This window comes from Strix aluco, chromosome 12 (assembly GCF_031877795.1).
Source record: "Strix aluco isolate bStrAlu1 chromosome 12, bStrAlu1.hap1, whole genome shotgun sequence".
NCBI classification, from domain to species: Eukaryota; Metazoa; Chordata; class Aves; order Strigiformes; family Strigidae; genus Strix; species Strix aluco.
The window spans coordinates 14974570-14992451 of NC_133942.1; the positions used below are offsets into that span (position 1 = coordinate 14974570).

Genomic DNA, 17882 nt, shown 5'->3' on the forward strand with positions numbered 1-17882 from the left:
GTCTAGGATGTACTTTTTTTTTTTTTTAGTTTTTACTGTTTGCCTGATTTAATCATCAGTGTCGTCATTTCACTGAAAATCTAATTTGGTTTTTCTTAGTATTTTATAGTATATTCCTTAAAATGAAAGGTAGATGTGGGACTAATACATATATTGCCTACTTATAGAACATTTTAGTGGAGTGTTATATCTAAAATCAATGCAGAAGTGAAATTCCAGCAGAATTCCTCACATCCATTATGTATTTTATACAAGTATAGGATATATACCTAATAAATTTGTCCTAATAATTTTGTTAAATCGGAAACAGAGAACTAGAAAATGTCTGCAGTGCAGCGAGATGGATATTGAATTTAAATTCTTACACTTACATCTTTTGTTAGATCTAATTTGAATAACCTGAAAAGTATGTGTCTAAGACACACGCCTGGGGAAAGGCAGGTTTAGTTCAGAACAGGATCCAAACCAGTGTGTGCACTTAGCAGGAAGCCACCTGATGTTGGTACACTCGATGTGCAGCTTGTAATGATCTTACAAGGGTTAGGCAATGGGGAAGTGCTGGTGACACAGACTACTGTAAAAAGCTCAGACCTCATCAGAACTGTAAGAAGCAATTTTCCTTTTAGGATCATCTCTTGAAGGTAAGTGCCCTATTCTGATTGAGATCAAGTGAGTTCTGTCTTCCTTTTAAATAGCTATTTAGTGTTAAATTAAAATAGATGTTAAGATGAACAGTCTCTGGAGCAGGTGACTCTGACCCCCAAATCTCTGTGGCCATCTCCTAGATTAGTCCTAAATTCTGAACTCGTGAATCAATGCTGTTGGGAGGGGAGGAAAACTAAGTGAAGCTTATGGGATAATTTAGCTGGAGATTGTGGTGCTCTCCAGGGACACTTGCCTGGTGTGAATTCTCAGACAGGAAGGTTTGAACCTCAGTCTTACTCTTTCAGGATGACAGCTGTAATCACTTGGCAGTTATATAGGCAAGAGTGACCCCCTTCACTAGCATGTAGGAGATCTGAATATTCTGGGTGTGTGTTTGTGCTTTGGTTTCTTGCTGAGATAACTTTTGTACATAGGTGAGACTGCAATGAATGGAAACTTGTCCATTCATTCTTAGAGTTACTTTAGTTTAAGAACTACTCTCAGAGTTTTCCAGGGCAGAATACCTGGTTTCTCTTTACTGTTTGAACTTGGATATGCTCTAGATGCTGAGTTGCCCATTTCTGTCAGGACTAAAATGCCTCTGGGCATGTTCAAAGATGCAACTCTAGACAACTTGGGAACTTTTCAGTGCAAACAAGGGAAGTGCCTTTGGCAAGGCAGTTGAGCAAGAGTTTCTCAAGATCACAATTTTAAACATAGGTAGGTACTTACATTTCAGTGGAATCCTTTCCAGTGTCCTCACTTCTAATCTGGCCTTTGCTGACTAGTTCATTTTAACTGAGTAACTTCATTGTTTTCACTGAACATAGTATTGTTCAGCATTTCTTGGTCTATACTTTGCCAGTTGGAAGTATCTGAATTACAACAGTATTTCTCAGACACTGATAAGATAAGCAGGGTGGGAAAGGTAGAATGGGGAGGTAATTTTGATTTTAAGTGCTAGTCTTCTTGTTTGTCAGTGATTACTACAACTGCAAACATTATTTTGAAGTAAAAGTTTAGACATCTCAGAACAGTGTGCAGAATTTAGAAAGAAGTGTAGGAGCCATAACTTCTGATTTTTTTATTTTTTATTTTTGTTGAATACAGCAAATCCAATTGCAGTCCAACTGTATTTAATTCTTACAGGCATGAAGTTGATTGTGTGCCCAGTTGGTTATTAGTGGTGATCATTCCCACATGTTTCACTTCTCAGAAAGCCATTGTTTTAATTCTCAGAATGTTTTAGTGGTAAAAATGGGTAAATGTGGTTTGTATCTGGCAACTAGATACCTTAACATGTTGATATTTTACCATTTATGAACTGTAGTATCTGAGATGGAGTAAAATTGATGTGGGGCAACTTTTATTTTTTATTGAACACAAAATGAGTGTAAGCAGTGAATGTAGGTAGTAGTTCTATGGCTATATGCAAAAAGTCTAGCACAAAGAAAACACCTTACAAAAGAATTTGTATTTTAATCTGTTGGTGGGGTGGCTGGGGTTTGGTTGTTGGTTTTTTATTGGTGTGAGTTTTTACTATCGCAAATTTTTAGGCAGAGCTGTTACTTCATTTACTAGAGCAAATTAACTCAGCTGCAGAACCTATTACCAATGTTAAATTAGCATTTAGGAACTAGGTCAGTTATTACTGAGGTTGATGTGCCTTACCTTTGGATATTGATACCTTAACAACTTTTCTTGTATTATTTCAAAGCAAGACACTGACCAAATCAGGTGATCTGTCTGGAGGCAGTTTTCTATCTGAGGACTTATCCTGAAATGTCCACAGTCTCCATTTATGTCTGTGCAGTTGTTTTGAGGAGTTTATCTTGAACATCAGTTGAATAAATTATGCTTTAATGAGGTAAGCAGTTAGCACTAGAAGTTGCTTACAGGATGTGCTTTTTAAAAAGAATATTTTTGAACTTGAATATTTGTAGAGCTTGATTGCAATTACAGCTGAATCCAGGTGGTTCCATGCTTGTGGTTCTTCAAACTAGATTTCATCCAATATTTTTATGACTTCTTTCCATTCTAGTTTTAAGACTTATAATACAAGTTTTAATCCTGTAATACAAGAATAAAAACCAACCTTGAGAATTTCTATGCTTACAATACTCTTGTAAAGCTTGGAATAAGGACTCTTGGTGGTTCCCTGGTTTGTCACTGCAGGATAAGCATTGTTTGTACTTCCAAAGTCAGTCTGGGATGGTGTCTGAAGTCAGTATCAAGTATTTATCACAGCCTTTTAGTGTTAGTAGGAGTGAAAATACGGTGGGCATTACAATTTTATTTCTGTGTATTTTCCCTTAAGAGTTGTCCAAATGAATTTGCAAATTCTTGTTGTATTTCATGCAACTCTTAGGCTACCTGGTTTACTCTGCAATCTTGTTAAAGCCAATTGTATGTGTCAGCATGGATGATAGGCAGTCTTTTATCACCAGCTCAGCAGCAGGCATGGACCTGTACTTGGTTGAGAAGCATCTCTGGGACTTAAGCTTTTCCAAGTCATTGTCTTTTTAAAATGTTGTGTGAATGAGTTTATTGCTGATAATTGTCACAGACACTCTTTAATAGACAAGCTGGCTTGCTGCTTTTTCTGTACAGCAAGGAAGGAAGGAATGCAACAATATATTTTGTGGTAAAAAGCTTGCATGGAGAATTACAGTATCTTTAGTTATTTCTGGTTCCTACTTACCTGTGCTGCAAAACATGAGTTTTGTCAGTCAGCAGTGCCCTTTCAGGGGGAAGATTTGGAAAAACTGTGAAACGTTCAAAAAAGTAGCACACACAACCTCAAAAGTAGTAGCACTGCTGAATGTTGGCTTCCTTAAAAGGTTGTAGGGAAAGTTTGTATGTATGTGTCCTGAACTGATGTCAGGAGTTCTCTCTGCTAATTGCAGTTGTCCAGGAACCTGCCCCATCTCATCCTGGTGCTAGAGAGTTGAAACCTGAAAGATTTTCTGTGGAGCTTCAAAGAGCCTCCAAATGTCCATAGCTACTTTGAAGAAAGCAATAGCTACATAGAAAACAATGGATAAGATTCTGAAGCCTATTTATCAAAACAGCATGTACTGGTTAAGTAAAAAAGATTTGTCATCAAATGACAAAATCCTGTGTGCTTATTTCTACATTCACAATGTTCACCCTTTGCTTGCTAGCTTTATCTTCAAATGTAATCTTTCAGAATTTGTTGACTCTTAAAGTAACTTTGTTACTACAGACCTTTTATAGCTATTTCATGTAGGGATTTAACTGAAACAGAAATGAATGCTTTCTGGAAATTTATCTCCAGTACTTGGGTTCCTTGATAGTGTTTATATTCTTCAAGAAAATCATGTATGAAATGGTGTTCTCTTTCCGCTGACACTGCTACAGCTGCTGTGAGAATTAGGCAAAGATCCATTGTGCAGCAAATGTAAAACTTTTATTTTTTAAAAGTATTTATCTCCTCAAGGGTGAATCTAGTACTTAGTCATCTTCGACAGAATATTGGTCCCTCTAAAGGAGTGTTTCTTCACCTAAGCTAAAAATACTGACCAGTATGATGCCGGTGTTTTCTGTAATTTTCCATTATGAGCTGATGCAGAGGGGGGATTTGCTGGCTGTGAAGCATAAAAGGGATTGCCTTACAGTTTCACCAGGCAAATGTTCTTATTTTGAACTTGTGTTCTCTGGATGGGTAAAGATTGGTGCTCTAAGTCTTCTAGTAATGTAATCAAACAGCATTTGCAGCATTGTCTAATGTGCAAGTGTTACAAATTGCTGAGGTTTATTTTCATACAGCTGCTAAACCAGTGCTTCCAGCTCTGAAGATCAACGAGGCATATTTTTTTTAATCCTATATTATTTGGACTCTTGGAAATGAATTAAAAAACTCTCTGAATTAATTGGTTGGACTAATTGTTAAATCTCTAGTGTTACAGCCAGAAGATTTTGTGTTTTGGTTTTCTGCATCTTAAGATAGTAATAGCACACAGGAGTATTATTTGAGTGAATTTGCAGTGCTGTATTTGGAGTGGAAAGGGTGAACTGTAGAATCCTTAGATACATTCGTTCTTGCTAAGATTTTAAGAGTAACATGCAAGTTTTAACAGACTGTTTAATATAAATGTGAGCAACTGAAGTTACTTTTCTTGCTTAAATTTACCTTTTCAAAGGTATCAGAACATACTTGGTGAAAATACCTTATATAGATCTACAGTTACGTTTGAATTGCTCTAGTGTTTCTGGTTACTAGAAAGGTGAATTTGGCAAGGGTGGACAAGTTGATGCTAAATCAAGGGGAAAGAAAAAAAATCTTCTCACCAAGGATAACTTAAAGACAAAACAGACCAGGCATAAAGAATGCTGACCAAACTGTAACCAGATTAATTCTTCACTAAATCACATGTACCTCTCCGTGCCTCTAGATATGAGAGCGTTCTTAATTGCTGTCCTGGAGGCTTATTGATACACTGTATGTTCAGTATTTAAATGAAATACAGCCAGGAGTTTGTAACACCTTGAAAGTAGTAGCATAACTGTGGTATTTATATCCCTCAATTGTTAAGTGTGTGAGAGAAATTGGTTAGAAAGTAGTCCCTAGGTAGTGTCAATGGCTGTCCCTGGAGGCTTTTTCCTAAGGCGTATTTGAAGCCTATTAATAATCCTGTTCTCTGCATTTCAGTGAAGTGATGGTGGCTTGGGTCAGCAGTAGAGTGTTAGTGTTCTTCACTTCTCTCCACTGTCTTTATCCTTTCAGTATTGCTACTGACATCCCCTTTTTATCCAATTGTCATCTTCCTTCTTGTTATTAAGACCCAGATTCTCAAAGTATTGAGCTTTCCAATTCTTATTAAAATTAACAGGAACCAAGTTCTGAAACTATAATTTTAAAAGATTTAAGCATTTTGAAGATTTCAGCCTATGTGTTCAAACTGCATGTATTCCTGATTTAGTTCCACAATGGCATTCATGTACAATAACTATTTATTACCTTAATATTTGCTTTGTTCAAAATCAGGTATTTAGTCTTCAATTATGATAGATATAATTATTAATTAATTGGAAATTAACCTCTCATTCCTTAAAAGACTGTATGGATTATGAATCAGGTCATCCTTCCTAGTAAGAAAGGTCTTGAGGAGAAAGCTTTTAGAGAGATTGTAAATGGACTTCTTCATCCCTTTTATGTAGGGGAAGGTTGATATATTAGGAGAAGATACAAATTCATGTGAAGAAGAGGAGCTTAGCTTTTAAACTACAGATTGTAAGATTATGAATTGTTATATTGATGTTCTTGAACATGTGGCTTGGAATGATTCATTTTCAGATAATCTGTTGATTCTTGAGGAGCAAAAAGTATAGGAATATCAAATTCTTTTACCTTAATCTTGAAGGAATGCCAGATGGCAAGCAAATGGGTTTCACTGGTGGTGAAAAGAGAATTCAGGGTCCAAATTATTATCATTAGATCAAATTGATCTCTACTTTTTCTCTGTGTATACATATGACTGAGATTTGATTAACTGTCTGCCATTGGGATAATCAATTAGCAAAAATGACTAGGTACTAATAGGCAGTATATTTAGAATATTTATCTGTTGGCTCCCTAGATGAATTGTTGTTGGTGGTGGTGGTTTTGTTTGTTGTTTTATTTCTTCTTCCCCCTGCAGGTGCAGTCATACACAACAGCTATGATTCTAGAAGTTTAAGATTTAATACAGTCTCAAAGATTTGCTGAGAGGTTTTCTCTACTGAGAAACTTAACTAATACTATAATCTTTCTTATGTAACTGCTTAGAAGTTCAGGTCAAAGCTCACATCCCGTGTGTGGATTCACTGTAATTTAATATATGCATTTAACTGGTTGGAAACGGAAAGAAGTAAATTTTGTGGGTTTTTCCTTGTTTTGTTCTAATATTTTTTTTCAGAAAAAACTTGTAAATAATTTCTAGTGATATGTGAAATAATTATTTGGGTCAAATACATGCCTCCATTATTTAGTTATATTTAATTGTTGTATGATTGAGTAGGTGTCATGCTGCAATTAAGGAGTAGTAACGCTTAGATATTTTCTTTCTCAGCGAGATGTACAGACTAAGGTGGTTTCTTGCTTGGTTTTCTTTTTTGCAGCATTCAGATTTAAGATACCTGAAGGATAAGTACTATGAAAGTTCAGCAATAATTGAAAGGTCAGTGGGCAGCTTTGATCCAGAGGGTATGGTTAGCTTGTTATTTACCATGTAGTATCTTGAATCTTGTAATAGAGTCCTGTGTAGGTGGTGAATCCTACCTAACAATTGCTCCTCAAAAAGTATGTAAAAACATTTTTTTCCCATTTTATTATTTGTAGCAGCCTCACATTTGCTCCAGTCAAAGAAAGGTGTTTTTTGCAATTTAGTGTAACAGTGGAGAAATCATGGATTGAGGCATAAGAAAGAGGTGTTTCTGCCAATTACCTGTTATATTACTGACACAGTATTAACCAAGTGATGCGTGAATCAGCTTGCTCTAGGCTTTCCTAATTGGCAAAGTGTTCCTCAATGTTCTGCTTGGTTCATGCGAGTGGTTCAGATGTGGGAAAGTATGGAGGTAGTTTAAAGGAACAGCAAAACCATAATACTACCTTCTGAAATAATCCTTCATGTTTAATATTTCTCTGGTGCATCAGCTCTTTGAATACCACTCCCAGTTTTATGGAAGGACTGAAGACTTGCAATAGCTGCAAAATAGAATACCTCAAGAAGAAGACAAAAAAGCTATATGAACAAAATCAAACTTTTATCTGGACGGAAATAAATGAACAGGATCCAGGTATTGCCTGGGTCACATCTTCTTTTATTGCAGTCTTATGGATTATGTTGAAAGTTTCAATATACTCAAAAGGAGTTGTGGAAATTAAGGTGGCAGAGGGGAGGAACCTCTCCAGTGTTATTTACACAGACACTATCTGTGGTTTAGGAAGCCTGTGGGCCCCAAACTACTGAAGTCTGGGGGTACTGTCAGTTACTATTTTGTGTTTATTCTGTTCTTGTGCTCTTGTGTAGCCATCTGCCATTAGCTTCCCTTGGAGACGGTGTGCTGGGGGAGGTGAAACTTTGGTTCAGCTTGGACATGTCTGTTCCTATTTCATGGGTTGCTATTTGCTGGCTGCAAGCAGGAAGAAAGGGCTAATAAGAGGTTCCTCTCTGCTCCTGGCTTGTCACTGAGGTTCTCTACTTCCTTAAGGTGTCCTGCCTGCCAGATTACGAAGTAATGCCAACACTTGTGAATGCTGTTACTTATTTGAGACTGGGGAGAGCTGGGGAGGAATGACTTTCAGCCTTATTCCTTAGTCATGGAATTAAAAAAAAAAAAAAAAATAGAAATCACACGGGGTTAGGTAAAATTTACATGTTTGGTATCTCTAACCAAATGTAAACTCAGTGTATGCTTCCCTCTGCTTTAGGAATTTCAAAAATTCCACCTTATATCTTAGGAACTGGAACACTTTCTGTAAAACATTTAGTTGATTGAGACTGGAAGTATTCCTGAGGCTGGTTAATAGGAGCAAAAACTTTTCTCTAACTCTATTTAAAAACCCATACTTTATCTAATCACACTAACATGGTTAGATGGGTTAAGTGATGCATTTGGGATTTCCTTTTCTGCCTAGTCAGCAGGCGCAGCATCCTCCCGTGCATGTATAGAGCAATATAAGTTGAGACAAATTCTCATCATGCAACAAAATACCACGTGACTTCAAACATTTCTTCACCTGCTATGTTGAAACGAGCACAAGGGAAGGCACTTGGCGTTACTACTCCCGAGTTTCACCGAGTGGATACAAATGACGTCAGGATTGCCTTCAGTCAGAAATCTTGAAGTGCAGCTTTGCTGGGTGGGTCTCTGAAGAATTTGGAAGAGTTTGTAGATAGGGCGTGTTTACCTTTGTCAAAGTAGTGAGCGTAATGCCTCTTCCCTCCTAATGTGCTTATGTTCTCTGGCTGCAACATCATAAAGGTAGGAATTTCTTTTCTTTTTTTTCCCCTATTTTGTTTTTTTTTTTCCTCCTTACATCAGATCATGGTCTGAATCGTTATCATGTGCTGCTCTCTAACATTGTCTTTTTTATAAGGGAAAATTACAGTAACTCTTACGATAGTCTTCAGAGAATGAGTGGAATAGGTGTTAATGACATTTCATATGTTGTCACCAAGTATTCCAACCTACGAGAACTGCTTTTTATTTTAGAGAAAGGTAGTACAGGTTACAGTAGCAGGTTTGCTTTTCGACTACTTCTGTCATTATTCTGTTAAGTGCTTGTAAGAGCACTTCTTTCTGAACTAGAAGGGAGGAAAAGTTACTAATAGGAAAAATAATGTTAGCTAATGATGTAAATGTAATTGCATAAAAAAAGCTTGAATTTAGGTCGCTTGAAAAACCTAGTTCTAATGTTGTTCTGTAAAATACTAAGAAAAAAAATGTTCTGTGAGAAATTCAGTTTAACAGAGTTTTTTTATAGGACTTACCTGTTGGTGATTTGAAGAAGCTAGTGCTATCAATAACACATTGAAACAAGCTGCCAGAAAGGGTTCGCTCCTAATAATGCTGTAACATTCAGATGGAGGAACCCTGTTCATTTTTTTCCTCTTACTTTTTGTAACATATACCTATTTTTAACTAGCTTCCTAGCTTGAGCCCAATCTTCAGCTGGGGTGCCGCTGTTGATGAAGAGGCTATGCTGGTACACATTTATCTGAAGATCTCTCTCTCACATTTGTTAGGACATGAAAAGGATGCCAAACAGTGGCTGAAATAATGAAATACCAGTTAAGTTCGGGCTCCTCCTCTAGTTGGCTTTGTGGGCGGAGAATCTCTGGGCAGGTTAAACTGCACAAGGAGGGGATAACCAACAGGAGGAGAACTGAGAACAGTGGAGCACAACTGACTTGGTTTAATTGCTGGTTCAGGGTGGTGTAGAGATCATCGAAGTCAAGGTACAAGCTTGAGCCACCACGTGTACGTGATAGCTGAAGACCCCATTTCAGGAAGCTGCAAATAGGACAGTTTTCCAGAGCACAAATGCATCAGCCCTGTCCCTTTCCCTGCCTCCCAAGGGCTAATTTAAAACCTTGAGTCACCCACTGTGCAGGTGGAGAAGCCAACCACCTTTGCCTGGGCACCCTCAGGTCCTCTCTCTAGTTCCTTACTGTTCTGCTTTCTTCACACGTTTTGTGGTGCTGTTGTACTTCTAATAATGTGCTGCTTCTGGCACCGGGTACCCATATGCTGCTCTATTCTTCTCTGCCCTTAACCCTTATCTTCAATAAGTGACCAAGGAAGCTCACAATTCTGGTAAAATCTCCATTATATAACTTAAAACACTAAGTTAGACTTCAGGTTTTTATTTCAAATAAAATTTTGGTAAGCTACTAAAAATTTTTCATTTTTTGCACCTTTCCCCAATAATAGTAATTTGAAGAAAAGTGTCATACTTAAAAAGATTTTTCCTTACATTCTGACGAGTGTTACTAACAGTTCTTAAAGCAACTGGTGCTGTCCTTCTAGGTCTGTTCAAACGTTTTAAGACTTAAGCATCTATTAAGAACCTGTAGTTTGGATATGGCTTTTTTTTTTTTTTCACCAAGAACTATTTTTCTACCTCAAGATTATTGCAGATATTTAAGTTATTTCGTAGCTCTTTATCCAATACTATCAATGTTATGGATTTTCAAAGCTTAAAAGTAGATATAGTTTGCACTGTAACTGTACAGTGTGGTAACTGTATTTCACTTTCCTCAGCTGCTTGCTAAAAAACATTTTAGCTGCTCAGAAATGATTTACCTTTAAGTAGAGAGAGCATGGTAACCTTCACACAGAAATTGAATTATTTCAAATGGGTCTGGTTCTCACACTGCCCCCCCCCCCCCCCCCCCCCCCCCCGAGAACAGGGAAAAATATAAAACTCACTTGCCACCTTAATTGAGATTTATTCAAAGTGCTATTTTGGCCTGCTACGATATAGTAACCAAGTTACAAGGTAATGTGATAGAATAGTAAAAGAAGTAAAATACTCTAATTGCCCTATAACTAGGCACTTAAACTGTTTACAGTTGAGATTTGTACAAGCTAGGGAGTAAATTTGAAGTTAAAGGTCTCACAGCAATCTTAATTCAGCTGTTTTATGTGTATGGAGTATTTCAGTGTTTTATCATGAGAACCTCTAAATCCAACAGCTCTTTTATTCTGTGCTGCCACTGGATGTATGTGTAGGCTTGGTGTCATTCACACTGTGGCTCAGGTTGTGCGGAATTTAACTGGAATCATGTTTTCACATTTGGACAACAAGATGAGAAAAGACAAGATGCAAAGAGATGGTAGCATCAATCCAATATCCTTCGTTCAGTTCTTTCCTCCGCAAACCATAGTTCAAACCTTTTATCCCAATTAGGCACGAAACACTGCTCGGTCAAACACAAAAAGCAGTGCCAAGAAGTAGGAACAAGTAGTGTCTCCAGCTGGCAGATGCCTACAACTAACAACTGATGCCTGAATGAATGGGTTTGTGTGGAAGAAAACAGTGGAGGTCAGGGTTGCTCTTACTGCCTTAGGGACTAGGAAGTTTTTAGCATAAAAAATTATCAGTGGAGAAGCTAATCTGGTGTCACATCCTGGGATTTCTCAAACTTGCAAGTTGCAAGTGTGTCCAGAAGATGTATAAAGCAGCTGTTGACCATTTGAAAGGCTGTATGGCACAATATCAACTGTCAACACTTGGACAAATGCTAAACGAGTTATGGTTTGTACATGTGGGCTTTCTTGGATTTTATTAAAACTCACTTTTCTGTAGTTTTGGGATTTATTTATTTTTTTAAAGGTAGTGCTTCTGCTATGCTCAGCAGGAAAAAGGTTGCATAACTGTTAGCAACAAAATGTAGATCCCATATATTTTCCCCATTTCATGGTGGTGATAGCAGTTGGGATATTCTGTAAACAATGCGCTATCTATTTTTAGCAGAACACAAATCTGCTGCTGAAACTTGTGTTAACTGTTGCATATATTGCTTAGTCTTAAGCAAAACCAAAACCTGTGATATGGTGGATCTGATCTTTATTTACTCTTCTAAACCACTTTGGTTTAATGTTGATGATTAACAGCCTGGAACAGCTTTGCTATCCCTTTTGATATCTGGGAGACTTGATTTTTTTTTTTTTCCAACAGTCACTGTACCAGCTTTACCAGTTCTACCAAATGATGAGAGAAATAGGAGAATTATATTGTTCTTGCTTTTTGCTGATTTTATTCTTTCCCTGTTACATCTCTGGAGTCACAGGAGTAGGCAGTCTGCTTAGAGAAATTAAGGCTTCTTTCACTTGCAGGTTTGTGTTAGTGATCCATTGGGTTTTGTAATTCAGTAAATAAGGATAGGAAATCCTCCTAACACATCCTTCACACCTGGATATTCCTTCTCTTAATTCTGGCTTTGGAAATGCAGTTTTGCAAGCAAGAGCTTTTGGGCGGAGAACACAAAGCTTTGGTTCTATTTCTTTTTATTCATTCCCCAGACTGCAGCAGCCAGAAATTCCACTTCAAAGCAGCTCCTGAATTAGTTTTTCAAAATGTAGCCACGTAGCTTTTGTCAAACCAAAATTTGCCCCTTTTTTGCTAATGGCATTAAAAATACGAGATTATTTTTTTTTTAAATTGAATATATCAAGGATCCAAGGAACAGAGCTTTGAAAGAAATTTCACATTGGTACTTCCCAACTGTGTAGGCTTTCCTTTAATTATAAAGGATGCAGTTCCAGAAGTAACAATTCCTGATTTTCCTGTTCTGCACTAGACCATTTAAAACTAGATTAGGCTACAGAGGAGATCCTTCCTTAGCAAGCAGGTGATCAGATTTCTTTATTTGGAGTATTTAATTTCCAAGATGCAAGAGAAATTTCCAGTTTTCTAAAATATCTTTATTTTATTGCTAGACGGACTTTTAGATCCTTCTAGAGCAAGGGCACCGATTTGTCAATGACAATAATATTGGCAGTGCTGGTGTATGGATAGGAATCTGGAAAGGAGCAGGGTTTTCTTCACCCTAGGTTGGGCAGAGTATGGGTCAATCAGCTGTTGTCATTTCTCACTCAACACATCTTGCTTGCTTGGTGCTGTTATGAGCTGTAAGGAAAAAACAGTCTCTGAGCTCAGCACTCTTAGCAGTAGGAGTTTCAGGCTGGGTAGGCTTTGAAGTTTCTTGTTAGAGCTGGTCCCAAATCAGGAGAAGCTGGGCCTTTGCATCCACTGCCCCATTCTTTGGAAGTAATGTGTGCGAGGGATGAATAACAACTTGTGACAGTTTATGCAAACTAAAAAGATCAGCTGCCTTTGAAATCCAGTATCTACAGCATGATCCCAGCACTGGAACTGGTTGCCACCACTTGTGGTTACACTGGAACACATGCCTTTGTGTGGCAACGAGCTCCTGACAAAAGGAAGTATCCTCTAGTTTTATGCTGATGTACTGTGGAAATGAAGCTGTGTCCCAAGGAGCGCAGTCATTGCACTTCTTGGACGTGAAAATTTCTCAGCAGCACAAAATGAGCCTGTTGCAAAACACCCTCCATACACCCAAGTAATAAGAAACTGGTTCTCCCATTTCCCACCCAGATTTCGGGCACTATATGTTGAAATGCCCGTCTACCTCACCATCACTGCTCATAGCCCCTGGGTAGCAGAAGGGACAGCTGAAAGACTTCTGCCTCTTTATCAGTCCCTTCCCCAAGAGGACCTGTGGTGGACACCTTCCCTTTCCCACTCACAATATGGGCACTTGAAGATGTGTTCCCAGTGTAAGATTTTATGGCCTTCCTAACCGATAGGATTTAACAAACTGCCAAAAATCTTTGGGTTAAAACTGAAGCTAAACAGTATAGACAGCATAATTTAAAATATATACAAGTGTTTGAGGTTGGTCTATGTGTAATATGCCAGAACAGTAGCCCTTGTGGGGGCAAAACCTTTTATCCAGAAAAAGTAACATGCAAACAGTAACAGGAAAATTGTCTTTCCTATGGCACTGGCAATGTGCCTTTAACCTGATGTGGTTGGAAAGCAGAATTTGCCCTCTGCCTGGTGAATTGACACAGATGTGGGATTAAGGATTCTGAGAAGTCATACTGCCTTAATATCCCCAGCAGGTGGTAATCGTAAGGAGGAGATTGGCAAATGGCAGCTATGGTTTTTCTAATGGACAAAGCATGCCAGAGACAAATGACATCTGTTCTGTCTCCTTTTCTTCATCTTCTGACCTCTTCTTTCATGATTTACACAGCTGTTGTGTAGGGTCAAAAGCTTCAAAGTAAATAATTTAGAATGAAGTGGTCAAGTCATAATGCGGAGAAAGCTAATAATGAGGATTAGCATTTGAAACGGTGGTTGCTGTAGATGTGGTGAGTAAACCATAGAGCTGGATTATTTGTGTTGGTGATGCTGTGGGAACATTGGAAGGACCTTTTTGGTGGAGGGGATGGGATAATAGATGGGTTCATCTTTAGAAGTGTAATTGAGTTCCAATACTGATTTGAATCAAGGTTTCTAGGAAGTAGCAAGTATGTATTTGTGGAGAAGGAGACGGTAAAGCTAGTGCTGAGCTATTCCCAGTTAGTTTTCTTTGGGTGGTGCTTCCTCAGATGGAGACTTCTGTCAGGTATTTGCTGCTTTTTCACACAGAAAAATATAAAAAAAATACATGTGGGTTTCATGGGATATTTCTCAGCAAGCTGAAAGGGACACAGCTTATTTGTAGTACAGCAGAAGAGAACCTTGCTTGTGCTTGTATACGAGGTATGTGACAAAATAGTATTTATGGAGTTCCTACATGTTTCAGGTTCTCCATGGTTTAAGGAGGGATAAAACTACTTAATCACACAGCCACAGCTGTCAGCCATTTAGGAGAACAGAAAGAGAAACTAAAATGTTCAGGTCACTGCTGCCCAGGTGTCTTTGGAAGGACCTCCTCACCTTCCAGGTGCTCCAGGAACCTCACGATGAGAACTGACGCTGCAGGGAGACAGGAAAACAGCCCAACTACTTAAACAGCTGCTATTATGAAGATGGAAATCTCCAGTATTGCCCAGGAAATGGCCTGATTTGCTGCAGTGAAAACATAGGTTGGATGTAGGGTGAACATGCAATTTAAGTGTAATGAAACATAAGAATAGGCTGCAGACAGATGTGGAATCTCATCAACAGTTTTCTAAGAATTACCTGGACAATGTTCATCAGGGATGGTCTAAGCCCCTGTGTGCCAGGCAAGACCTGGTACAAATACAGGGGATTACAGAAGAAAGTTTCAGAGGAGAGAAGCCACCTTTCAGAGTCTGGTGTTTGTGAGGAGGGATTTCTACTGAAATCTGTGGACGCTAGATCAGACCCCAAATCCCAGAATTCCCTTAAATTTTAAGATGAAACACATGCTTATGAGCTTAGTTTGATAGAGATGTATTTACTAGTTTAAAACCTGAAAAAGGAGTCATACAGTAAAGCATCCATGTGTGGAAGGAAAACATGAGTTAGATCCCAAGAATCCAGTATGAAAATACGCACTGCTGGGTCTTTTTAGGATTTAGGTGTTTTTGGGTGCATATTCAGTCACAGCCCATCTCACCATAATCCAACTGTTGGTGCTCTTTCTGCTGTGTTATAATAGACTGGCCTATTTTTATTACAGTTTGTGATAGTTTGCAATGCACAGTCTAGTTTGAAAATATAGGTATATTAGGAAGCAGAACTGTGTAATGAGTCTCTCCCCTGGTCTTCTAGGGCAGTTTGTCTACAAGCCTTTCTGTCTGACCTAAAATGTCATGTTTCAAAGCCCTGCTTCATTATCATGGCGCCTGCTAGCTGTAGTTAAGGGTCTGTTAGCAGCCCCATTATAAATCTCTACTTCCAGGAGTTTATAATTCAGCAGTAAAAAATTGCTCTAGGCTGAAACTTGGCACGTGAAATCTCAGTGCAGGAACAATTATGATTTCTCCCTCCTTTATTTTTGCATTTGCTTATACACACACAATTCATTCAGTAGGTTTTTACTGTCCCCTTTTGGCATTTAAAAAGATTAAATGGCTGGGTTATTAATATTTCAATACTGACTACTGTGCTTGGCCAGTAAATTGATTCACAGTGTCTGTTAGCTCTGTTTGATGGCTACAAGTCACTGTTTCACAAACCTGCTGCAAGGCTTCAGCTTAGCGGAAACAGCCCGGTGTGGATCACAGTGATTGTTCATTTGGCTGTTAATTAAAGTGGGCTTCAGAGCCAGCCGTGTCGGAATCTGCCGTGAAAGCTGGTGTGAGTGCACTGAGCGTGGTGTCCTGATCCAGCATGGGTGAAAGATAATGTGTGGCTGCAGGCAAAATTAAAGTTGTGTGGCCCCTGCTCAAATATGGAGGACTATGGAAGGGCCTGAGTTACTGTCAGCATGATTTGATCTTGTCACTTGATCCTACACGAATGTATCGCTGTGAGATCTTCCGGTGGGATGTCTAATGCTGTGAGGAGACTTGGTTGAAATTCTCCCAGCTTAACTGTTTCCTCATCAAGACCAGTCCAGTGAAATCAGTTATTTCCTCACATTTTTTCTGGTTTGCAGGAAATTTTAGTATGGAAAAAGTTATTTAAATTTATTACTTCTAGAAATTATAGAAAAATTACTTATTTCAGCCTTATGGAAAATATTATAGTAACTTCTATTTTTATTCAATTTTAGAGTATTTTTATAGGATATATAACATTTGTACTGTAAAGTCCTTACAACTAAATGAGGGATAACAGAAATTTTTAAATATATAATGTAGAATGCAAAGGTTAAAAATGAGACTTTTACAAGAATGAAATGTTTTATTTAAGTGAATTTTTTTTCTACAATAACTGATTTTAGACATTTTGTTCTATCTAGGATTTGGTTGCAGTTAAATCATAGTATTTCCTGTAAATCCCCAGAAAAGTTTGCTGTGCACCATAATTTTTATACTTGGTCCGGTGCACAGGTGGTTGCAAAATCAGAATCAAGGTGTATATTGCCATTAGCATATTAAGCAGTGGTAATTCAACAGCAAAATATCTTCATTATTATGGAACTGAGTCACCCCCTGGACTTTCTCATTTCTTTTCCACTCTTCCAGCCACTTATATTTCATTTACAAGGGCAGCCTAGGGAAGATCAGTTCTCTTCAGTATCTTTTGTGGATTGGTATTATAGATTATAAATTATTATTGTAAAACATTTGACCAGGTCTAGTGTGAGTGACTGAAATGAGACAGCAGGTTATCTCCCCTCCTACGGATTTCTAAGATCCTGCATTGGTTTATACCAGCTCAAAATTTAGCTCTGTTTTATCTTCTGCTTGATTATAATCCCACCTCCATGCTCTAAACCAAGGGGTTTTCAACTTCCTGTAACTGACTTTTTTTTTTTTCTTCTTGAGAAAACTGACTTTACTGGCTGGGTCTGTTGTTGATTTAGTCTGGGGACCCTGAGTATCTCTACAGTGCCTGCAGGTGGGACGTGAGCCTCATCTGCTTGTACCTTACCTTTACGAAATGTCCTGCCAGCTGGGAATCATTGTTCTACACAACAAGGACCAATGTGTTTATTTAATACATCGGGAATAATTTGTAATTATCTATTTGCTTAGCATGGCGCACATATTAAAGACGCTCAACAGCTGGTTCTGGTGGGAGAATATCTGGATGCCTGTCAATGTCACATGGGCACATTTCGTAGACCGTGATGGACTTGTCTTTCCCAAACCACATCAGTTATATGCTACAATACCGTATGCTTTTGTACTGCTGATTATCCGATTCTTCAGTGAAAGGTAAGAAACATTAACACAATTTTATGCTAATGTTAATCTGCATTAATGCCAAACATTTTTTAAAAATAAAATATCTTTAGATCAATGTTCTTATGTTTTTATAAAGGAGGATTAGTTGGTGGTTTGCTGGAAGGATCTAGTAGAGATAATATGGCTGGTGAAAAATTGGGAAATATTTTCACTGTTAGGAACACATGGCTGTGGTCCAATCTAGAAAGAAAATATTTCTATTTTGCTTTTCTAGAACAGTGTTTAGATAGTTCTAATGATCTCCTTTTGCTAGAGATATAATTAATACAAAACCATTTGGGTTTCCTTCTGCTTTTTCTCCTTTGGTGGAAGGGTAGAGGTATTTGTCCTCCAAATCAAACCTCTCCTTTCACTTGGTCCTCCAC

General features: G+C 38.1%; 1 protein-coding gene across 2 annotated transcripts in view; it reads left to right on the top strand.

Annotated features, from left to right (window-relative positions):
- Nucleotides 1–4: 4 nt before the first annotated feature.
- CERS3 (ceramide synthase 3) overlaps nt 5–17882 on the top strand; it is a 51532-nt gene continuing 33654 nt past the window's right edge. Inside the window, exons 1-2 of one of the 2 annotated variants that reach the window (XM_074836968.1) lie at nt 5–2512; nt 17305–17487. In XM_074836968.1, the coding sequence (XP_074693069.1) occupies nt 2508–2512; nt 17305–17487 (188 nt within the window). In that variant the 5' untranslated portion in view covers nt 5–2507. Of the gene's footprint in view, nt 2513–8618; nt 8635–17304; nt 17488–17882 lie in introns of those variants that run through there. The other variant, XM_074836969.1, reaches the window with a different exon arrangement.